The 24,834-nt window shown below is 43.2% G+C and overlaps 2 protein-coding genes and 1 pseudogene across 2 annotated transcripts in view; 1 reads left to right on the forward strand and 2 right to left on the reverse strand.

Moving 5' to 3' along the window:
- ppil4 (peptidylprolyl isomerase (cyclophilin)-like 4) overlaps nucleotides 1-7,478 on the reverse strand; it is a 25,859-nt gene extending 18,381 nt beyond the window's left edge. Inside the window, exons 1-4 of the mRNA XM_074687351.1 lie at nucleotides 7,294-7,478; nucleotides 5,519-5,586; nucleotides 2,058-2,122; nucleotides 1,857-1,974 (exon numbers count right to left, since the gene is read on the reverse strand). Of these exons, the coding sequence (XP_074543452.1) occupies nucleotides 1,857-1,974; nucleotides 2,058-2,122; nucleotides 5,519-5,586; nucleotides 7,294-7,363 (321 nt within the window). The 5' untranslated portion in view covers nucleotides 7,364-7,478. The remainder of the gene's footprint in view (nucleotides 1-1,856; nucleotides 1,975-2,057; nucleotides 2,123-5,518; nucleotides 5,587-7,293) is intronic.
- ginm1 (glycoprotein integral membrane 1) lies at nucleotides 7,442-19,836 on the forward strand. Its single transcript, XM_074687361.1, has 8 exons — nucleotides 7,442-7,576; nucleotides 9,164-9,235; nucleotides 9,332-9,431; nucleotides 10,030-10,184; nucleotides 11,010-11,169; nucleotides 11,248-11,474; nucleotides 15,757-15,920; nucleotides 17,191-19,836. The coding sequence occupies exons 1-8, from the start codon at nucleotides 7,493-7,495 to the stop codon at nucleotides 17,300-17,302; spliced, it is 1,074 nt and encodes a 357-aa protein (XP_074543462.1). The 5' UTR covers nucleotides 7,442-7,492; the 3' UTR covers nucleotides 17,303-19,836.
- Nucleotides 13,437-15,190, reverse strand: LOC141803235 (uncharacterized; annotated as a pseudogene).
- Nucleotides 19,837-24,834: the final 4,998 nt, after the last annotated feature.

Here is a 24,834-nt window from a genome sequence, read left to right on the forward strand (position 1 = left end):
GGTTGTCCCACTGGATTGTGGATGTAATTGCTCATGCATATCAGACAGCCGGTACACCTGTGCCTCCTCAAGTGCGATGCCATTCTACGAGGAGCCTCTCCACATCATGGGCAGCCCTCAGAGGGGTTCCCCTGGAGGACATTTGTGCGGCCGCCTTTGGGCATCACCGAGCACCTTCACAAGGTTTTATAGGGTGAACATCCCTGACCCTCATCCACTGGGTGTGGTCCTGCTCCGGGACCAGCCAGCCCCTACGGATTGAGCTGGGTGTACAGGGACCCCTCGTGACTTTGTTGGTAGGAGTCATCCAGTGCTTAAAGCACCGCCTCTGGTGAGGAAGGTTGAAATAGAACGAGGGTTACGTATGTAACCGCGGTTCTATGAACCCTGGATGACCGCCAGAGCTTCCGGTCACTCGGGATCATCGCATCTCGTGAGAAGATTCCGAAGGAACAGATCCTCTGATGACGCTGGAGGATATAGACCTGTCGGGGTCATCAGGGGGTCACACATGACTCTGTTGGTATAGCTACTCGACCTGCGCATGCGCGATATGGTATCATTCAGTGCTTAAAGCACCGCCTCTGGCGGTCATCCAGGGTTCATAGAACCGCGGTTACATACGTAACCCTCGGTTTACTCTTACAGTCCAATAGGGCTGCAACTAACAATTATTTTTAAAGTCAACTAATGTGTTGATTATTTTTTTGATTGGATGATTAATCACAGTTATTTTGAGTTTCAACCTAATTTGGCCTTTAAAATGTGCAGACCTTTAAAATTCAACCTGTGTGTTGCATTTTCACTGCATTTACCCAGAGTTTGGTTCTCACCTCTGATTGGTCAGCCCTGTGTCATTTTTGTTTGTTTGTTTGTCTTTATTTCATTCATGATGACATAAAAAAAATATAAGTAGCCTTCTATACAAAAAATTTAAATAAATCTCAAAATGAATGAAGCAGGTAACAGGGAAATGAAGTTGTTGTATGCAGTGTCGGACAGACTGCTTATTAGTGACTTTGGGCTTGTTTTCTAATGTTTATTTGTTTTTTGGGGCTTTGCTCTCCGTATGATCCCGTCTGACTCTCTCCCAGCTCTCCATGACAATGCGTTTAGTTTCGTTTCTCTACATGCACTATTTGACGCATGCGCACTCCGCCCCTCCTGATCCCCGCTGAGTGTTACCGGTGCAGTACGAGCTTGAGAGTGAGAGCACTATCAGATAAATGTCCTCTCCTTTAAAAGTTAGGGGTGTTTTGACACTAGTTTGTGGCTCAGATCCTGAAAAACTGTCTGTAACAGAGAGTGAAGGAGACTCTCTAAATCACGTTAACAGACGCTAAACTCCGGGAGCTGTCAGGCTGTCCAAACTGGAGATGCAGAGCCTCCGTCAGTGCACAGAGCTCTCTGGGAGTGGAGATATTTCCTCATCAATATTCCTCACGTATGAACTTAGTGATCTTTTCCCATAAAAGTATCCAATAACACAGCACCTCATGCTGTGAACTGAAGTTACAAATGAGTATTAGCCCTTGGTATTTGATTTCACCATGTGAAAAATTTGCGTCGATGAATTTTTATCGTCGACTAGTCGCTGCAGCCCTAGCACAGACAGCACTGAGAGGGATAAAACATGCACTACAGTTGGTTCTATGAACTTCCTGTTTTGGCAGATCATCATCACATTCTAATCTTTCACGATCTAAGCTCGTCACATTGCACGCCCCTACATTAAATGTTATGTCAGTATATTTGAAATGTTTCATCACTTGGTGCATCTTAAGCACAGTCAGCTGGTTTAGTAGATAATCTGAATAAGTACAGCAGTCACTTATATCTTAAAAATAAGACCTTACCTGTGAACCATGCTGATCATTTCCATTATTCACCATGGAAACGGTCCCCTTCTTCCTGTGTTTGATGCGTGGTGCTTTCTCAGAGTCAAAATAGCGTGCCTGGTCCCCATACAGTTTGCTGAGGAAACAGATGAGACAGTCTTGAGGACACTGTTATGGGTGGTGTTTGTAAAGAGTCATCAGGTGTGAAGTGTAACTGACCTGTACACAGATTCTCCTCCTCTTCCTGTCCCTGTAGGATCTCCAGTCTGCACAATGAAGTCTCTCTGAAGAGAAATAAAAAACATGATTATCAAGTCTGAAATCTCTAAAGACAGATTTACATGAAACACTCTAAACCAGGAATGTCAAACTCGTGCCATGGAGGACCAAGAGGCTTCAGGTTTTCCTTCCAACCAAGAACTCCACCAGCTGATTTCACTGATTAGTCCCTGCTCTCTGCTTGAAGGTGAGGTAATCAATGAAATCAGCTGGTGGAGTTCTTGGTTGGATAGAAAACCTGCAGCCTCTTGGCCCTCCATGGCACAAGTTTGACATCCCTGCTCTAAACTCTTGAGCCAGCTGTCAGTTTGAGAAGGAGCCTGGTTTCTTTTTAGTCGGAGAAGTATTGAACTGTTTGCTGTCTGCAGGAAAAACAGTCAGTATGGAGAGGAGGGGCACAGTCCAGCAAAACAACATCCTGGCTCCCATGTTTGGTGATCTGCGGAGGATTTCTTCCTCTCTATAAATAGATACCTGCATGAAAAGCAGCTAACAATCTGTTCAAGACCAAAACGTTAACAATGAGACACTGATCTGCTTCAAGCTGAGTCACTAAAGAAAATCAGCATTTCCACTTGTTGATGTCTTCAAATGCAGTGAAAAACTATGGATCCAACCTCCAATCAAAAGTAAAACATTGAAAAAAGTGGTTTTCTTCTCCTTTTTAGGAAAAAAACTTTCTTCTCTAGCTTCATTATGCTGAAAAAAGAGAAACCAAGACGCATCACAAACAGATGAACAAGAACAAACAGAGTGAGGCCTGGTGCATACTCTAAAATGTAACGTGCCTGGATTGAAGATCAGGACAGAGCCCTCAGAAACAACCTTGGCCCGTATGCATGACAAGCCATTAGCGGGGAAAACAAACAGTTTGTACTAAGGGTGAAAAAAAGTTGATTGGCGGTATGCATGAGCAAGGTTAACGGCCCAAAAGAACATTTGCTTTATTGGAGGTAGACCTCACCATTACAGGCGCTAACGGTAGGATTACAGTACCTGTTCAGACGTTCAAAGGCAGACATCGCGCAATATGTTATAGTTTGAGATGAAATATGTAAAGACAGCGGACAATCCTTTGGAAAGGTGTCAATGTGTAGCCATACAGCAAATTTAGATTTAGACGATACATTCTTTCAATAAACAGATGAGATAAGGGAGACCATCAGGCTTACCGCCGTCAAATATATACATTTGATTCGCTCTTTGCTTGCACACATCTGGGTCCTTCCAAGATGTGTGAGATTAAATGTTGGAGTTCATAGACTGCTTTAAGAGTTATTCACGAGGTACTGAGGCATCGCTGCAGCACTTGTTTAGCAAAACAGCTTTCATATTACTGATTTTATTATTGAGGTTTTACTGTTTGCTCAGAAACACAACACACATTTACTCTGTCCAAGATCACCAAACTTTCTCTTAATTTACATGATTGACTTACTGATAAAAGCTGTTTGTGTATTCTTGTAATAAAAATGTCCTTTTTATCCGGCTAAAAACCTATTCTTGATCTTCTCTCAGTCACACCACTCGCCATGTTCATTGCTGTGTATGAGTGGTAGAAATGCGCCATTCGACTTTGTTTGATGAGGTTTTCCAGGAGGCTCCCCTTAATTATGACGTACTCTGCACCTGTGTCTCTTCTGTGGTGTAATCAGTTAACTGGCCAATTATTTGCAGTCTTGCATGCAGCTAACGCTGCAGCCAAACGGGCCGTTCCATAACAGAACTAATGGTCCCATTTGTTTAATGGCTGAACGTGCATACGGGCCCTGGGCGAAGCAAGTTCAGCCTAGCGAGATAGCCTTGGAGCTACCTCGCTGAACTGAGCGCGGTAGCTGGCGGTCTCGCTACACGGTTTTACGACGCTGGTTATCAACTAGGGCTGAACAATTTATCGTTTTCAGATCGAAATCGCAATTTTAGACAATGCAATTTTGAGATCGCCAAAGCAGCAATTTTTTGCAGTGCTCCTGACTGACTCAGGATCTGTTGTGTCAAGTATTTTACACATTCTCTTTTACGAATTTGTAGACAATCTATATGTTAAAAGTGCTGGTAAGCAGGTCAACAACACAAAGCCTCTGTTTAGGAGTAGAAGTTGGTGAAAAAAGATTATTTAGTATCACTATTGATGATTAAAAAAATCATGAATTGCAATATCTGCCAGAAAAATTAGATATTTTCCTAAAATCGTTTAGCCCTACATGTGAATATCCCAAAGCTTGATTTGAAGGACATCGTGAATCGAATTGAAATCACAATATCTGCCAGAAAAATCGCAATTCAATCTTTTCTTAAAATCGTTCAGCCCTATTATCAACCTCATAAGTGGATCCGGCTAGGTAATGAGCGCGTGCACACATATAAGGTGGAGCCCGCTGCATCTGACCAATCGCGAACATGGAGCAGTCTGGAGCGTCAGAGCAGGCGGAGAGAGAAGGACCGCATACTTCACACAGGAGGAGCAGGAGGTGATCATGAGGAAGTATGACGAGCTGAAACACGTAATTAATGTTAAAAACAACACCGTCGCCGCTGCTAAAGCACGGAAGGAGTGCTGGCAGAAAATTGCTGACAGTCTTAATGCGTAAGTGTAGTGCAAAAAAAAATCTTTTGTGCCATTATCATCCTGAAATAGCACTGTTCAACATGCACTTTTACTGTAACATGCAACATACCTAATTTATGTCTCAGATGAATTTATTCATTTGTTCATTCCTATTGTGTTTACATTTTTTGTGTGATATGTAGCCCACATGAGCCCTACATGAATTCCTGTCACAATTTTAATACGGGCGATAAAATATTGTCATGGAACAGAAGTGTTGGCATTGAAGATCTTGTTACGGCAGTGAGAGTTCTTCATTCCCTTTAACTACCTGTAGAAAGTGTCATGTACTACCAACCCCTCCCTGGAAAACCGGTACTTTTCATAAAGGTGGCAATCCGAAAAAGAGAGTGGGTCGGTGCAGTCCCTGAAAACTCTCGCGCGCCAGAGTGCTCCTTGGACAATGCGAACTCCGATGTCCACGGGATCCTCTAAGAACGGACAAGCCACTTTTTTGTGAGGGCTCATTGGTCAGTGGGTGGGGTTTTTATAGTCCGCGAGTTCAATCTGGAACCTAACCTGCCCCGGAGCAGGTTAGCCGTTCAGTGTATGTTGCCATGGAGACTCGCCTCGCTGAGGAGTGATCCCGTGTCGTAGAACAGGGAATCCAGAACCTATCCTCAAAGCTACCTCGCTAGGCAGTAATCCTGCTTTATAGAACAGGGCCCTGGTCAGTATGAGTAAGTACCAAAACAGAGCTACAGTAACCTCCTTTTGGTTCAAGTGACGTGGTAAGAGCGCACCCTACAGTCAACCTGACTTTGAGGAAGATGGAGTTTGTGAAGAGTCTTACCTGAACACTGTGGATCAGGCAGAAGTTGTAGTATTTGATCTTACACAGTTTGAGAAAGTTCAGACAGGCTGTGAGGACAAAAGCAGACAAGAGAGAGTGAACATTAATCAGGCTTAGTGTCAGATCACAGTTTGTTCTGGAAGCTGTTAATCTAACTGGACAGACCCTTTTACAAGCTTCGTCATCACAACAATGTAGACTCATTTTTGCAAAGCAAGCCACGTTTAGCTCCGTCCATTCACAACAGTTAGTGCTCCCTTAACTGCAGATGGCATCACAACTGTTACAGAGCAGCTGTTGTTTTGGGGTAAAGAATGACCAAAGTGGCGTCTTTCAGTCTAAAGCGTCATTGTGGGCAGACAGTTCAACAGTCACACTCTAAACTGAAACACCAGTGACATTGGTGGTTGCTACTCATTACCCAGATTGTTCAGCATGGCCTAAGTCACATACTCAGCAGTCTTCTGTGCTCTTCTTTGATTTAGGAGAGATTTTGGTTTATTGACTCAGGTTTCTATCTTGTATCTGATCTCTTGTCTGTTCATGTCCATGGATAATGTAGTGATAAATATCGAGTGGGTGTGTCTTAAAAACATTGGCCCCTTTTACTGATGTCTGTCCCTTTATTGACCCACTCAATTTTCTAAGGTGAGTTTTTGAGATTAAAAATGCAGTTTTTAGTGGTGAAACCCCTTCAGCTTAGCAAACCACTGTAAGGAAAAACAGGGTTAACTGACATACCGATTTCTCGCCACCAGAGTGCGCTCTCTCTCAAATTGTGGTATGGGAATTCATTGAACTGGGGTCGGAGCTCTCCTACTTGAGGAGAGAGGACCGTTTGTTGTTCATGTCAAACTGTTAATATTCCGCTCCTCTATATGCCAGGCTTTTACACAAAACAACTGTTAGCCTTAAAAAAGTGTGAAGGGAAAGCTTTAGTTGAGATTGTTTTTAGCTAGCTTACTAGTTGTTATTCAGTTGTTAGCGCTGATGCTGGCAAGAAACTCCAGTTGGGGTTGGTTGTCACCTAATCATGCATATGTTACACGCAGTAGGCTGGTTTACAGATGTCTTTCATATTTCTCGATCAAGTTGTGTTAAAATGCATTAAGGATGCATTATAGATGCAGTGAGGAGGACCAGTTTTAATTTGACTGCAATGCCATGTCACTTTTAGTTGTTTGTATTTGTCAACCTGTCAATGAAACTTTCAAATTGAGTTGAACCTTCTTACCTTTTCAAAGATTTTTCACATTAAGATAACATTGTGATAACCATCCCTGTAATGGGGTTGTTGCTCACAGTGTGGTAGAGTGTCTGTGAATTACCTCTTTGTTACAATACGTTGGAAAATGAGAGGGATACACGAATCAAACCATCACATTGAGGTTCAAATTAATGTAGGAATGACTATGACAGATGTTGATCAATTCACACTAGACTAAAAAGTGTGACAAATAACCCCGGTCTCCCCCAAAGGCATCAGTACAGTTATTACAGTTTAAACAGAAAGAGCCCATGTATTTCTCCAAGTATTACGCTAACAAATTGTCATACAAGTACTAACTTTAAAGTAGATTAGCCTGTGAGTTTATGCCAAAAGCTGTTTTATTTTGAGTTTCTTTGGGGTGAAACATTTGAATCATTTAGCAGCAAGCTAACAGTCCGAGCTAGCAACCAACGATTCCTACCTCCCCCCTTCAAACAGCTGACCTAACCAGCTACTAACTAACTCCCCACAGACCAGGTTAGTGAAGAAAGCTGTAGATTCTTACTTTTTGGGCGCTCTTCTGTAAACAAATCGATAACTATATCCCCCAACGTCGTTTCAAGAAGCACCGCCATGCTGACGTCCCTATTCTCGCGAGACTAGCGTCACAACAACACTCCTCGCGCATGCGCATTAATCCAAGGCCAGTTTTGTTGTTTGGGGTGTGTGTTACTGCAGGGGAGAGAAGTAAAGGGAAAACGGAAATGACAGGCCAAGGTTTCAGCGTGATTTTCCTTCTCCTCGTGTCAGTGACATGGGAAGAGTCCAAAGCCGGGCAGCTGAACACGGTAAGACCGGAACACCGAGAGCGTCAACGATGGTCATATTAGCTTAGCATTAGCGCCAGAGACGCCGTCTCCAGCATTAGCCAATCAGCGAGTCGCAAGTCGTTCAGGTGTTGAAGCTTTGCCCGCGTTAGAGGCTGAGGGTGAGTCCCAAAGCTCTAAAGTTTCATCCTTATGTCCTCAGCTGGCTCGTACACTTCCGCCCACCAGAGAGACATGTGGGAAATAAGGAAACGAGGAGATTTGTTTTGGTTTTAAGAGAAATGAGACCAGAGCGTCACACAAAGCGACGCCTTTCAGTGATGACTGCGTCAGCTGATCACCTCTGGACTATCTGTCAATCAGCTCCAACAGCTGTTTATGTGTTCACCATAATAACTCTAATAAAATATGAATGCGAATGAAAATGACTTTCTTTTCTCTACACACGCATTTTAACAAAAAATCTATGATCTCAGAAACATCCCTGCTATTCATGTCTGTTGTCTTGTGCGCTGGGGCAAAGCAGAGCTGCGTGTGTCTTGATGTCCTGCGCATGGTCCAGACCGTCCAGTATGTAGGATTTTGGTTGTAGACAGCCCACTGACACATAGTTCAGTCAGTGAACCATGTAAAATTCTATTTTGCAGTAATTTGGCCTTTTAACGGTGACATATTTCATAAAAATCTTCCTGTTTTTTACAAGACAGTGAATTACTATTTTTTAATGTTGTGGTTTCTTGTTTTTAGATACTATCTTGTAAAAACAGGAATCTGATACTTAAAGAAATGTCGGGAAAGCAAAGGAACGTATGGGTGTTAACCGCCAAAACACACTTTTACCCAAATGTCACCAATTTGATGGATGGTAAATGACTCCCATAACCTCAGAAGCCTGAAACCAACTTTTCATTAAATACAGAAATTAAGACCTGGTTTTAGAATATCAGAAGTTATTATTGCTTATTCGAGGTCAAACCTGGTTAACTGAGGTTGGATAATAAAAACATATTTGATTACAGCTGCAGACATTGCTGGTGTTTCAGTGTAAAGTGTGACCTGTTAACTGGCGACTCTCAGCCGGCAATCAACAACACGTTCGGCTGAGAGTCACCGGTTAGTCACTTTTTACTCCAAAACACCGGTAGCACCATTCTGTAACAGTAAGAACTGGATAGAAGTTGCCTCCATAGTATAGTCTCGTTTCTGAAAATTAAACACTGATCAACCAGACATTTTTATGCCGTTTACAGTTTAATTTTAGTGTTATGAGAATGCTATGAATGAATGAATGCAGCTAAATGCAGCTTCAGTTGCTCAAATGCATGTGCGTATTTATGATGATATGAATCCTGTTTTGATGAGATGGTATCACGTAAAAACAGGGGAATCAAAAATAAATTAAATGAATTTTAAGTTAAAGTTTTATAAGTTTTATAAGTTTTTGTTGGAAGATAATCAGGGACAGAGCACTGTCTCTATTTGCGTTTTATCAGTTAATATTACAGTAAATGTCTGTGAACGCAAAAACAGCTGTTAGAACTGACTGACTAACCTACAGGTGGCAGGTGTGTGTGTGTTGTCCCTTTATTGACTGATTTAATTTTACAGGAGAACATTTTGATCAACGTGACCGCGGGGATTCTGGTAGACACTCAGTCACAGGATACTAACAGCTTACAGGTATGCAGTTTAATTCAGGTAAACCGCAGGCACAGAGACTCTGTCCTGTAGAAGTATGACAGCATACACCAACCAAGCTTCTCTCTGTCCTTTCAGATCAATCTGAACATCTCTGTGGGCGATGAGCAGGTGCTGGTGAATGACATCCCTGTAGAGCTTTCTGGAGTTACCAGATTCACCTGTCCAGCTCTTCTCTGTGGGTTTATCTGCTTACAACAGACAGGCCATCTATACCTGATTTAAAGCAGCTCACCTGAGATTAATCAGTCATTCCTGTGTTTGCTTTCTGTCTGTTTTCTTCGTTGTGGTCTCTTTCTCTCAGCTCCTTGTCTGTTCAGATATCCCTCTCCACTTTCTGTTTTCTGTCTCTCTTCATCTTTTCTCTGTTGCTGTCTAATCATACTGATCATATGTAAACCATCTAAAGTTTGTGCTCACTAAACTAACTGAGATGGATGTTAACTCTTTCACTGCCATTGACGTCTATAGACGTCATTTCGACGTCGAACGTCATTGACGTCTTTAGACATCAATTATGTTTGACGGCTGGCAGTATGAAGCTCTCTGCTCTGCAAACTGCTAGCAGTGAATGAGTTAATGTCATCAGCTCAGCTTTGAAAATCACAGACTGGCATCCCCAGATGTAAAATAAGTGTTAATAGAAGTTCTGAATATACACCGTTAATGTAAACTATAAAGAATATAAAATGTGTGGGCCTGTGAAGTTTGTGATGGGTGTGCTGTGTGTAATGTGTGTGTTAGACTCTCTGAATAGAGTGTGTTGTGTATTTCAGTGGACAGCACAAATGGCAGCAGAGACTTTGAGTCTGGGGACCTGGTGTCTACAGTCACGCGGGTGATGGTCAGTCAGAACCGTCTGTACAGCGACCTGGAGGAGGTGGTGGCTCTGCAGGTGTTCAGTGAGGTGATAGAGATGGAGGGCAAACAGGTAAATATCTCCTCAGGATGTCAACTCTCCTCCTGACACCAGGTGGCAGCACTAAGCTTCACACGTGTATGCAGTCCCACTTCCAAGTGAAATATAAATGGCTGTTGTCCAAACAGCCTACTACACTAGCAATGCAGACTATTTTGACTGAAACTCAGTATGTAGTAGGCAGTATGCAAAAACTTGAAAAATCTGCCCTTGTCATTTCCAGATATGAGGTAAGAGCAACTAGAGACGTTCCTCAATTTTAAAAATGGCGGCGAGCAGTCAGCTCTAGAGGAAAGTTTGCTTTTGATCCAAACTTTGAAGAACTGAACATAATTTCAAGACTGGATGGACACTCGCAATACGGAGTATTGCAATACCTTGATAAAAAAAACTGTTGTCCTCCGTCTTTGATAAATCATGTGATGTTTACGTTTTTCTGCGCTTGCCCCATTGACTATTCAGTTTGATTATGGCGGCGCATGTAGACCACAGGTTGGAATATTCCTTTCCATGTATACTATTGTTTTTAGAAAAGTCATTCAGAAAGATTCCATTCAGAAAGATGAAAAACTCCTCATGTAAACGTGGCTAGTGACCACTCTGAGCTGTCAGCTGAGCTGTTTACATGTTCAGAAATAAAAAAAACCCCAATCATTTAAAAGCTCAGTCTTCTCTCTAGTTTCCATGATGGCAGAAGCAAGAAGCATCAGTTTTTCTGTGGTCAAACTACAGTGTGCTGTGAAGGACAAAAAAATAGCATGTGATCATACTCGGTACATCTGAAGCTGTGATCTTAATGTTTTCATTGTTCCACTCTGTGTGCTCTGGGGTCTGCAGGTCCAGCAGCCTGACATGTGTGAGGTGAAGATCCTGATGAGTCCAGATTTCCAGAAGCTGGCTCAGTTCACGAACATCTACCCCATTGGACACAGTGAGATCTTCAGAGCTCCCAGGGAGAATGACGTGGTTGTCACAGATCCTCTGGGTCCCAAAGAAGGTATGAAAACATGTTGCTTGTTTGATCCTCATGTGATCATCCAGCAGCTCTGATTGCTCAGTCTCATCATTCAAAAAGGTGTGGAGCAGCTGATCTCCCAGACCACCAGCCTGTACCCCCTGAAGCAAACCGAGACCACCCAGGAGGAGATCGCAGCTCCAGGAAAGCTCCCAGAGACTCCCCTTCGAATGGACCCAGACCTGCTGTATGACGTCAGATATGATGACTTTGACGACAGAGGGTACAGCTCTAGCGACCAGATCCAGATGGAAACACCCCCCAAAGAGCCCCTATCATCCTATTCTGTGAGTCCAGCAGGATGATTTGGCAGCTCAGGAACCACAGACTGAACCACTAACACAGAGAGGGTGACCTCAGAGAGTGTCACCTCAGAGGGGGTGACCACAGCACGTAAAGGGTAGTCTTAACTGAAGTAAACAGAAATGACTGTTTGATATAAAGGCTACCAGTGTCCACTTCAAGGCTGAGTCTGTTTAGTATATCGTCACCCTATCAAAACAGCGGCCCAAGTCATTTTTTCAAGTTTTTGGGAAAACACAAATAGCTTTACCAATAACAAAGCATTTGATATTTATGAATCATTTCAATCAAAAAGGCCTTCACAGTGGATGACTGCTGACATGTAGAGAACATTGTGTGTCAATCATGTAACATTAAAGAACAAAGTGACTTAGGCCATTTTTTCTAACATTCTAGTCTGACTTATCAACTTTAAACCTGGCTTAAACTGCCCTTTCATTCCATAGAGCAAACTCAGAACTGAAATGACCCTGAGTTCAATGAAATGTCAGGTAAATCAGATTGGTCAGGAGGCAGTCCCTGTCCTCACTTCTCCAGGTTTTCTTTGCTGTTTTTTTTTTTAACTTAACCCATACCCAACATCCAGTCCAGACAACTTTCTGAAACCTGACCATTAACTGTGCTTTAATTCCATAGAACAAACTCAAAACATAAATAACTCCAAACTAAACCAAACAACTGTCATGTCAATCATACGCTGAGTAGGCATACTCATATGTCTACCAAAAAGGAAAAATATTTTCTTTAATTTTAAAACTGCACAGCACATGTCACCCTGCTGTTAATCTCTCTTCACTGGCTTCCAGTGGCAGCTCCGATCAAATTCAAAGCTCTTCTTCTGGCTTACAAATCATTGACAAGAACAGCTCCTGCCTGCCTGGGGTCCCTCATCCAGGTCTACAGTCCTTCTGGCCCACTACCCTCTGCTTGTTAAAGACGCCTGGTGCCCCCAGCTCAGCGCGGCTCTAAATCTCTAGCCAGACTCTTCTCCTCTGTTGTTCCCAAATGGTGAATGAATTACCTAACTCTATATGATCCACATAGTCCCTTTCTACTTTAAGAGTTGTCTGAAGACTCATCTGTTCAGGGAACGCTTAGGCCTTAATCTGAGCCTTCTCCTCTTTGTCCTCAGGGGTAGAATGAGTCAGAAGGTCTCTGTTGTGGCAATTAATTGTGGTTAGTTTGCTACATTAATCTACATTAAAAAATGGATGAAAAAATCATTTTGCACTAAAAGGCAGCACCTGAAGCCAAATAACTTGTAGCACTAAGGTTTTCTCTTCTGTCTTCTAAAATCTTGCTTGTGTTGTTTGTCACTTTTGGACAACAGTGTTTGCTTAATGAAACAGTAAAACTGTAGAAAGCTTTGAAAAATGTTATTGCCTTGTGCTCATTTATGTTCAGTTACAGAAATAAGTGGGCTAGCCAGGAAAAGTAGAAGTAGCTAAATTTGTAGTATAAGTATAACTTTTGAAATTTAGACTAAATGACTTCACAACATTATACTCGAGCCTTTATGATAGTGAACCTAATCACTCAGCAGTTTACAGTTTCATTTAGCAGACACTTTTGTCCAAAGCGTCGCACAACGCAAGCAAGAATTTGGACAAAGGGAAATCTAGTTAGTGCGACAACAGTGCTTCAAGTTATTCGGCTGCAGGTGCTGCCATTAAGTGCAAGTTTTATTTATTTAATTTTTTTCTTTTCGTGTTTTTTATTTATTTATTTATTTATTTTTTTTTTTTTTGGGGGGGGGGGGGTACAATAATCAACAAGCCAACTGCATGCAATGCTGCAACAGTATACCTCTATATTCATCAAAATTCAGTAATAGTGCTAAAAAAAATCATAAGAGCTGAGTCATAGACCTGACTCATTCTACCCCTGGGGACAAAGAGGAGAAGGGTCAGCTTAAGTGCACAAGTGTTCCCTGAACAGATAAGTTTTCACAGACTTCTCTTAAAAGTAGAAAGGGACTCTGTGGATCATATAGAGTTGGGTAATTCATTCACCATTTGGGAACAACAGAGGAGAAGAGTCTGGCTAGAGATTTAGAGCCGCGCTGGGCTGGGAGCACCAGGCGTCTTAAACAAGCAGAGCATAGTGGGCCAGAAGGAGTGTAGACCTGGATGAGGGACCCCAGGTAGGCAGGAGCTGTTCTTGTCAATGATTTGTAAGCCAGAAGAAGAGCTTTGAACTTGATTGGAGCTGCCACTGGAAGCCAGTGAAGAGAGATTAACAGCAGGGTGACATGTGCTGTTTTGGGCTGGTTAAAGACCAGATGTGCTGCTGCATTCTGGATCATCTGCAGAGGTTTAAATGTACACGCAGATAGGCCCGCTAAGAGGGAATTGCAGTAGTTGATGCGTGATATCACAACGGCCTGTACCAGAAGCTGTGTGGCCTGTTGTGTCAGGTAGGGTCTGATCCCCCTGATGTTATAGAGGGCATATCAACAAGACCATGAAATTGAGGCCACATGTAGCTTAAAGGTCAGCTGGTGATCAATCATGACACCCAGATTTCTGGCAGTTTGTGGGCACAAGTTGATTGGAATCAAGCAGGACATTGATCTGTGGTTGAACCGAGGGACAAGCAGGAAAGACAACGAGCTCAGTTTTTGACAGATTTAGCTGAAGGTGGCGTTCCTTCATCCATGTGGAGATATCAGCCAGACACGCTGATATCCGAGCCGAGACAGTTGTGTCATTAGGAGGAAAAGACAGGAAGAGCTGAGTGTCGTCAGCATAGCAGTGGTAGGAGAAGCCATGAGAGCAGATCACTGCGCCAAGTGAGGTGGTGTATAAGGAAAAGAGTAGGGGACCAAGCACTGAGCCCTGGGGTACCCCTGTTGATAAGCCATGTAATTTAGACACTTCTCCTCACCATGACACTCTGAAGGATCTGTCTGTGAGGAAGGACTTGAACGAAGACAGCGCAGATCCCGAGATGCCAAGTTCAGAGAGTGTGGAGAGGAGGATTTGATGGTTTACTGCGTCAAAGGCAGCAGACAAGTCAAGCAGTAGTAGGACAGAGCCAGTCGCAGGGATGCAATCTCAGTGGAGTGGTCACACCTGAAGCCAGATTGATAGGAGTTGATCAGGTTGTTTTTCAGTAGATGCTCAGAGACCTGGTTATAGACTGTTCGCTCAAGTATTTTTGACAGGAAAGGCAGTAGTGAGACAGGCCTGTAATTTTCAACCGGGGCTGGGTTGAGATTCGGTTTCTTAAGCAGTGGGGTGACCCGAGCTTGTTTAAAAGCTGTGGGGAAGAGCCCAGCTGAAACTGATTCAAGAATCATGTTTACAGCTTCTTCTGCTCTAAAGTTTCTGTTTCTTCTAGAAGCAGCCGCCATCATGAAAACTTGTTAAATTGTTCAAGTCACATATTTTATCCTTAATAATCCAGAATTTTGACTTAGACTAGAAATAAAATAGCCGCAGTCACCCTCTTGACATAAGCCAATGTCCTAAACCAGTGTTTCTCAATCCTGGTCCTGGGGAGCCCCTGCCCTGCATGTTTTAGATGTTACCCCACTCCAGCACACCTGATTCAAATGAATGGCTCGTTATCAGGCTCCAGCAGAGCTTGATGACGAGCTGATCATTTCAATCAGGTGTGTTGGAGTCGGAAACAAAAAAAGAGCATGATCCTTTTAGATAAAGATTTAAGAGATTTTACCAGAGATGGCCAGCGTCATCAAGAGATGATTTAAGACAAAGACTTGTTTTCATCAAAAATGACTTATTCCATTATTTTAATAGGGTCACAATTTATAAATGTACGCAGGACCTTTGAGCTGCAGCATATGCTATACAGAACATAAAAATACCAGAATCTGACAGTTCTCAATTATTTTAAATAATGATAATAATAATAATAATGAGAACTCATCCATCTGAGATCTAATTATCAACCATACTTTACACAATTTCCTACCATGGAACGGATGGTGATACCAAACAGGCCTTATCTCATCCCTGTTCATCATGAGTCATTTATTCAGATCATCAGAGAGGAAACATTCAGGGCGTTAAACCTTTAAACACTCAGAGTGATGACCTCTCAGAAACTGCAGCAGGTGATAATCTAAATGATGATAACAATAATGATAACAATTTGATTTATGCAGCAGCTTTAAAATGATTTGTTCACTAAGTTACAGCAGAAGTCCCAGATTAGAAAAAGTTAAAATAATAAAAGTCTGCAAACAGTGAAATAACAAACCCTGCTGCAGGTGAAACTCACACCACTGTCCCTCCTCAGGCCATGTGTCGCTGGATGGAGCAGCTGAGGGAGCGTCTGCGGCGTTTCTGCTCGGAATCACTGCCGCTCTTCTTCTTGGTCATGTGGGTGGTAGTGATCGGTGTGGTGGGATCAGCTGTCATCGTTAAGATCCTGGACATGTTCTTTCCAACATGTGAACACAAGTGAGTAGATGTCGAGCTCTGCAACAGTGTGTGAGTTAGCTTGTGGGAACACCAGGGGGGTATTCCATGAAGCTGGCTTAGCTCAAAGCCTGGCTTATTTGGGTTAGCCTCACTAACTTAAGCGTGATCCTTTGACAGGTGTACCGCTCCAGTTATACTAGACTGGAATAACCGTGAATCAAGACATGTCAGATACTAGACTCTCGGTTCCTGATGCAGGGCTGTTAGTGGCTCGGTGGTTAGAGCGCACGACGCAAACGCACAGTGAACCGTGTTTTACTTGCGGCGTGAGTTTGATCCCATCAGTGAAGAAAGATGATTTTCTTTCTTCTGTCACCCTCAAAGTACAGTCAAAATATAACAGATTGTCTGATGATATAAAAGGTGACAACAGCCACAATTTTCCATAGAAATACCCTCCTTTACCGGCGGTCCATTCTGATCATGATGATAATGTAAAGGTGATTCCACATGGTGAGATAACTTTGTGTCTTCCTGTATGTGTGTATATATATATATATATATATAAACATACATACATACATACATACATACATAAATACATACATACATACATACATACATACATACATACATACATACATACATACATACATACATACATACATATATATATATATATATATATATATATATATATATATATATATATATATATATATATATATATATATATATACATACATATATATATATATATATATATATATACATACATATACATATATACAGGCCTATATATGAACAGCCTTAACTTAATCAAGATCTATCTCCTCTGGGCCACAGCAGTGTGAGGAGCTTTAGGAGTCATCAAACTCAGCAAAAACAGACAGTGTTGATTTGACACAAAAGCATGATATTCTTGAACTAGCAGCGTCTCTGGCTCTAGTTATTGCCACCGTGTTACCTTTTTATGTGAATTTCCCCTTGTAGTCGTCTTACAACTCCATGAGGAGTTTTTTTTCCGCTGAGGGAAATGTCTCCGCTCTCGGTTTTGACATGATTTGGTCGTTTCGACAATTGACACGTCGGGGCTTTATATCTACCGCGGACGCACGCTTAGCCGCAGCCAGGATCAGCCTGGCTTAAATAAGCGTCTCTGAAAATCAGCTGAGCCTCGTTAGCGGAACGAGTTGCAGCTAAGATTAAAGTGGCCGCTTATTCAAGCCACGCGATAGCCCGGCCTATTTTAGCCAGCTTCGTGCAATACCCCCCTGGTCTCTGACACTCTGAGGTCTGTTCTTTAAAGGCAAATCTTCCACACAACCCCCGACAATCTGCTGCCGGAGGAGGAGAAGCACAACCTGCTGCAGAGCGTAGAGGCTGAGGCGGAGGCAGAGGGAGAGGAGAAGAGGCTTTAAGAGAGGATGATCTGCACAGCTCCTGTTCTCACTTTGTTATTCGTTTGGTAACCTCTCTGTAACCTCTCTGAGTCTTTTGTTGTACCTTTGAGCACCAACAAACTGAGTTCTGTTTGTGCTCCAGAGGAGGTCGGAGGGAACATCTCACAGGATCTGATGTCACACTGTTTCAGGGCCTGAGTGATGCTAAGCTAGCACTGTGTAAATATGTTTTAGAGTTTCGGACATGCCCCCTTGATCCCAGCTCAGTTTGTTGATCTTTGAAGAAGCTGGTAGGAACCTAACCAGCTTTCTGAATGTTCCTTATGTCCTGAGGCCCAGTAAACATCAGCTGGACTGGTTTCACCTCCCTGTCCTGTGAGCACTGCTCTTGCACATTATTATTTGACATGGTTGGTCTGTTAAAGGAGTAATTCGGCATTTTAGGAGACAGGTGTATCTCTGTGTACCCAGAGGTTTTCTGTCTTCACACTCTGCCCAAAGTGTTTCCAGCCCCAGAACCTCCTCACACGCAGGTGATCTGGACCTCTATGACCCTGTCAGTTTGTAAACACTGTGCCCTGATGTCCATCCTGTGGACGGATCAGAGTGTAACAGAATCTCACAGATCCCTGTGGTTTAGATTGTTATTGTCGTCTGGGTTCATTTCAGCTGTGAACTCTCATTAAAAGATGAAGCCTGTAGGCTCCACAGATGAAGATGAACAAGCTGAAGCACTGAACTGTAGTACTCTGCAGATTGAGCTCAGTCTGACGGGAGCAGAGCTCCTCATCTTCAGAGTCAGGCGTTAAACGTGATGAAGGTTCAGTGACGATGCTCCCCCTCTGAACTCTGAATGTGCTGGTAGAAACCCACCCTGCTCTGTCACTGATTGTCTCTCCTCACAGTGCCTGTGTGAAAAAGTTTGCAGCTCTATAAAGAAACCTCCATTTAAAGTTTTGATCAGTTTCTCTCTGTGCTTTCATGTTTTCAGGATGAAGTGTGTGTGTGGTGTTTCAGACTGTCTATGCACTCTAAAGAAGAACCACTGCTGTTACTGTCTGATGTACAGGTCTATGTGTGTCACTTTAAATGATTTCAGATGAATCTGTTCATCCTTTAAACTCAAGCCTGAGTGTGTGTCATTTTAAAGGACTTTAAAGAAATGAAATCCCTCTGAAGTGTCAAGTCTGTGTCTCTTTGTGCTCTGTGATAGGCTGATGACCTGAGGGCGCTAAAGTACCCCCTGGTTGGCAGAACACGCTTAAGGCCCCCTTTGTGAGGATAAAACGTGATAATCTGTTCTCTTTGGAGGAAAAACACGCGTGCCCTTGAAAACATGTGTACCTGTGTGAAGAGCACCCTTTTCAGTGGTAACAACGTGCTGTATGTGCTTTCTTTTATTTTTGCCCCTGCCCTTCAAAGTCTGCAGGAGCCACTGGTCTGTGGACTCAAACTGGTACAGGCTCTGCCCCCCCCCCACACACACATTGTTACACCAGCATAGTTTCTCATATCTGGATGATTCCCATTAGCAGAGCTCCTGAACTGTGTGCCATAGTTTGAACCCGACTTTTCAAACCTCATTCAATGCTTTGATATAAACAGTCCGTAGTCCTCTCTAAGAGCTCCTAACTCAGCCTGAAAACTCCCACCAAGGAATCTTAGCTTCAGAGTGATTCAGGAAGTTTCACTTTGATCTTAGTGAGGAGGCGTGGTTGACCCTGTTGCTAAAAGCTCTGTTTGGTTGGTACAAAAAGCACTCCATGCTCCTGGTAATGAATGAACTGTAAAATCAACTGACCCTGTAACTCACACTGGATTAAAAAATGTGTAATGGTGACGTGAATGTGAAGTCACACTCGTGGTTGTGGAGGGCACTTTATTCGAAGAGGGGGAGGATATAAATAGACAGCAGACATAGGAGGCCCTCTTCACTTCAGAAGATCTCGTCACCATAGCAACAGACAAACAGACACCCCCAGCCCCGTGTATGGCTGTCACGCTGTGGCACAGATTGCAACTCATCAGGATAGCTGCGCAGGACTGATAACATCTGCAAGCTTCCTAAATGACACAGAGTTGACAGTGTCACACATGAATTTCATTAGGACAGGGCAAATACCCGCTCCCATGCCTCTTTTGCCGCTTTTCATTGTGTGTGTGTGTGAAATGAGAATCATTCACAGGTTGGAGCCACACCAGCTGTCTCGTTTCTTCTACTGCCCCTGTAAATTCATAAAATCAGACGCCATTACAGTAACAGGAGCTACATTATACTTCAAATAATATTAAGTGATTCCACATCTTTCAATGCAATTACCATCTAGCTAGGCGCTACCCAAGTAGCTGCCTGTTGCAGCAGCTCTCTCGTCTTTGTCCGTTTCTTGTAATTTCTTCGTCTCTTTTTCGTAATCTTTGTATTTGGAGTGGATCATCACTTTGTATGGTTCATTGTCGGTCACGGACGCCAAACTTTTAGTGGCTTCGGCGGTATTTGCTGTGAATGCAGTAATGCATTCACAGCATATGTTCTTCTGTGTCAAAAAAATGTCTTCTTCTTCTTCTTCTTCTTCTTCTTCTTCTTCTTCATTCTTCCGCCCGCTTTTTTGGACCGCTAAAACTTCTACAAACTTCAACTGATTTTCACCGTTCAAACTTCAAAACGTGTGTTTCAGTGGGGACAAGGGGGCTATGACTCTTCAGAAACTTTTCACAAATACTTTCCTAGATATTCAACGATTTACAAAATTTCGGTCCCATAGAGATGAATGCGGAATTTTCAAAATTTCCTCCCTTCGGGACATTTTTTCAGCCTGCTTCAAACTCATTCAGTCATTCAGTCATACATTCAGCTACAAACTCCATTCAAACTTCAAAATATTCAGCTATCTTTTGGCTTCATTCAGTGGGTTTCAAATGTTTCCTAGCATTCATAGTTACTTTACAATGACCCTTCAAAGGTCATGATGCATTTCAGCTCTCTGAGCCATTTAACATTGGTGTGTATTGGACGGAATGTTTCAGCTTAGAGTGGGAGATTCAAACGACAGACTGGGGAGAGGGGGAAACAAGACCTGGGAAACTTCTGGGTAAACTGCTCTCTTGGTCACAATTTTTGCCCCACATAGGCATATTATATGTCAAAATGTTGGTTATGTCGTCCTGCCTCTGACAAAGTGGTTTTTAAAGCAAAAGGATGGAGCACTTTTTCACAAATAAACACCCTGTCGGTGTTTATTTCTCTATAGTGACCGGCTCGCTCTACATTATCCCTTACTTATCCATTTAACTGATTCATCCACTAATTTCCTTTCATCCAAGAGTTCATGTGAGGATAATTTAGCATTCTGCATTAGCAGTTGAGTGCCAGCTTTTCATGAATTATTTCAACCATTTCAGACATAACTTCAGTCATTCATGTTCAGCATTCTGCATTAGCAGTTGAGCACAAGCTTTTCAAGACTTAATTTAAATATTTTTAGACATAACTTCAGTCATTCATGTTCAGTATTCTGCTTTAGCAGTTCAGCACTAGCTTTTTACGACTTCATTCAAATGATTTCAGACAACTTTAGTCATTCTTGTTCAGAATTCTGCTTTAGCAGTTCAGCGCAAGCATTTTAAGACTTCATTCAGCCATTTTCAGACAAACCTTCAGTCATTCATGTTCAGCATTCTGCATTAGCAGTTGAGCGCAAGCTTTTAAAGACTTTTTCAACCATTTTCAGACATATCTTCGGTCATTCAGATTCAGCTTTTGTTGCATTAGCAGTTCAGCGCAAGCTGCTTCAGCATTCTGAATTCACAGCGCAATTTCTTCAGAAATTGCTTTTCTAGTTTTTACTACTTTTCTCCTGTGTTTGTCTGGAGATCCTACATGTAACCATGGCTGCATTGTTTACATGCGAAATTAGCTGTTAGCAGCCTGTAGCATGTCAATGCTAACTAGAGTAGGGCTTGATGATTTCCCTCGAGCTGAGGAGGAGGAGGTGAGGACGACGTGCTGGTTCTCGGATGTGAGCTGGGAGGTGATGATGTGGACCTGTCCTTCCATCTATCGTTGTTGGAAACGTGGGATCTCGCTCCGGGGGATGGATGAGCTAGCTGTGCTAACCCAGCGGCATCGTGCTGTTCACGGAGCTGACATCGGACGCCCCGACACATCGGAGGAGCTTCGCCTGCTGTGAGCAGACAGGATCCAGGAGACAGAGACTGAACAGACTGCTGGGGAGGCTCAGTCCTGGACCCTGTGGAGGTGGAGACTGGCTGGGCTGGAGAGTGGTGGACGAGTGGTGGACGGGATGTCGTCATCTAATTTCTTATGGACATTTTTGCACTGTCTATACTCTTTCTTACTTTTGTTTTCTTAAATGCTGCGGTGACTCCTGAATTTCCCCTCGGGGATAAATAAAGTATTTTCTATTTCTATTTCTATCTGACATTTACAATCAAACAAATGAATGAATGCTGCCAATGGCCCAGCCCTGACACATTTTAGGTGTTGTGGCTGGGCCATCAAAGCAAACTTCAGCATAGAGTAAGGCTTGCTTGTTTCGTTTAATCTCTACAAACCACACTTTCTGTGATTATCTCTCAGTGTGACAAAGGTGTGGGGAACATATTGGACTAAGGATGGGTACCGAATAAGGTACTTTAGGTACTGACTGAAATCTGTCAAAAGCACTGAGAACCGATTCACGAAAAATTAAAAGGTACCATGTTTAGGTACCTAAATGCATCCTTCTGACTGTGACGGAGTGTAAGAGTAGGTGGCTTTCCATGCTGCACATGAACACAGCATGATAAGGTTATATAGTGATGAAAAAATATTTTAAATTGAAAAAAAATTACATTTCGTTATTAAACAAATTGATATTTTTTAACCACATAAACACAAAATCAGTACCTTAAGTACCAATACAGATGCCAGGACTTCGGTAGTATCACTTCAAATGTGAGAGGTACCCATCCTAATATTGGACAGCACTTGTATTTATATGTTGTTTCCTCCTCCATTTCACCGTTGCACTTCCTGCAAAAGTCGTGGAAAGTGTGCATCAATGCAGGCTCGCTGTTCAAGATCAGTCCTCTCCCCCTCCGCACTACGTGGTTTACAACAGCCTTTAATGTAGCAGGGCTCCCGTGTGAACGCGCAAACAGAGGGTTAGTGTGTAGGGCAGTGTTACCCAACCCTGGTCCAGGGCCCTGTTCTACGAAGCAGGATTACTGCCTAGCGAGATAGCTCTGAGGATAGGTTTCGGTTTCCCTGTTCTACGACACGGGATCACTCCTCAGCGAGGCGAGTCTCCGTGGCAACATAGGCTGAACGGCTAACCTGCTTCGGGACAGGTTAGGTTCCAGATTGAATTTGCGGACTAAAAACCCCGCCCACTGACCAATGAGCCCTCACGAAAAAACGGCTTGTCTGTTCTTAGAGGATCCCATGGACATCGGAGCCCGACCCACTCTCTTTTTGGGATGACCACCTTTATGAAAGGTACCAGTTTTCCAGGGAGGGGTTGGTAGTACATGACACTTTCTACAGGTAGTCAGTGGTGTGCGGTCAGGGGAGGCAAGGGAGGCAGTGCCTCCCCTAGGCTAACGAGAAAAAAACATTTTTTTTTCCAGTTGTTTGTATACAATTTGTCATAATTAAAAATTAAAAAAGGAAATTGCTTATTTGTCAATAAGAGGGAGGCTAACAGAGGGGACGGACAGCGTTTCCGGTGGCTTCATGCTTGTAATGTGTGTCAGAGGCAGAGACTCCGAGAGAGAGAGAGAGAGACCGTTCACTTGGGCTCAATCCCAAACCACCCCCTACACACTACCCCTTCGCTACCGAGTGTCACTTCAAATTAAGTCACACTCCTGGCTGTGGAGGGCACTATGATTGAAGGGGGGGGGGGGGGGAACAAACATTACCGGCAGGAATGGGAGGCCCTCTTCACTTCACCGGAACACGGAAAACCTCGTCGCCATGGAAACAGAAAGACGCTCCCCGTGTTTGGATGTTACGTTGTGGCACAGATTGCGAGTCGCTATATCGCTGTGCAGAGTTGATAAGAGCTGTATGTTTCCAAAATACGCTTAGATTGACACAGAGATAATAGTGAAACACGTGGATTTAGATACCTGCTCCCATGCCTACTGTGTGTGTTAAATGAGAATCATTCCCTGTTTGAAGCCGCACCGTCTGTCTCGTTTTTTCTTCCTCTTTACAATCATAAAACCAGAAGCCGTTACAATGACAGGAGATATATTATACTTTTAATAATTTGAAGTGATCCCACATGTCTATCACTAATATCACCATATGACATTTCCAATTGAACAAATGAATTAATACTGCAAACTGCTCACATTTTAGGTGCCAGGGCTTCATGATCAAATCAAACATCAGCATAGAGTAATTTTGCTTGTTTCGTTTAATCTTTCTAAACCACACTTCTTGCGAGTTTCTGTTAGTGATAGAGGTGTGGGGAACATATTTTACACGTGGCACTTGTTGTTTCCCCATCCATTTCGCTGTTGCACTTCCTGTCAAAGTGAGCATGGGCCTTTTTCAAACCGCCCCCTACACACTCCCCCTCCACGACGGAGTGCACTCCGTCACGGAGTCACACTCGCAGCTGAATGAAGTTCACTTCATCAGGGTGTAGGGTATAAATACAGCTTTGGGACAGAAACTTCACTCGATCTCAGGCGGAAACAGACAAAGAAAAAAAAAAGAAAATATAACGTAGAAAATACAAAAGACACTTACTCCCACGCTTCTTTGACTGCATTTATGTTTTTATTGAAGAATTTTTTATGTTTCACTCTCACTTGAATAAATTCTTTTGTTTTTGTGAAAGTCCCAGTAAATATTAGACACTCAAATGCACACAAACTGTCTGAACAAATGCAAGGCAGGCATTAATCAATGGCATGAACATCTAAAGTTGTGAACATCTGCACTCATTAAATATTTCTGTTAGTTTTACGGTATTTGTGCAGGCACATGTGCGTGGAACTTACATTCGTATGTTGCTTCCTCTATTGGCTGACACCGGACACAATTTAGCGCTGCACGTGTTCAGCGAGTCGGCATCGGTGCAGACTCGCTTTTGGGGGGGTTTTAGAGCCCACTACCCCTCCCCGCGGATCAGTTTGGGATGGCCCTTAATGTGGCGGACCCTCCGCGAGAACGCGCAAACGGAGGGTTAGTGGGTAGGGAGAGTGAGTAGGGGGCGGTTTGAAAAAGGCCCCATCAATGCAGGCTCGCTGTTGTTAAAGTCCTCTCCCCCTCCGCGAGAACGCGCAAACGGAGGGTTAGTGTGTAGGGAGAGTGAGTAGGGGGCGGTTTGAGATTGGGCCTTGAAATCACAACGTTTTGCAGGTTCGGGCATGCGTACTAAGGTCTCACGCTGATTAACGTGGGCATCGATGAGGCACAGCGCTTCTCTGCCTCTGCAGGTTGTAATACCCCACCCTCTTTGAGGTCTCGCAATAGTTTGTTAGTGCAGACGTTTGATAGAGTATACCGGAGGTGCCTGGCCTGTGTTCTTGGT

The sequence above is a fragment of the Halichoeres trimaculatus genome, unplaced genomic scaffold, assembly GCF_033239565.1.
Source record: "Halichoeres trimaculatus isolate MK-OKI-2021-1 unplaced genomic scaffold, fHalTri1.1 fHalTri1_scaffold_14, whole genome shotgun sequence".
Classification (NCBI taxonomy): domain Eukaryota; kingdom Metazoa; phylum Chordata; class Actinopteri; order Labriformes; family Labridae; genus Halichoeres; species Halichoeres trimaculatus.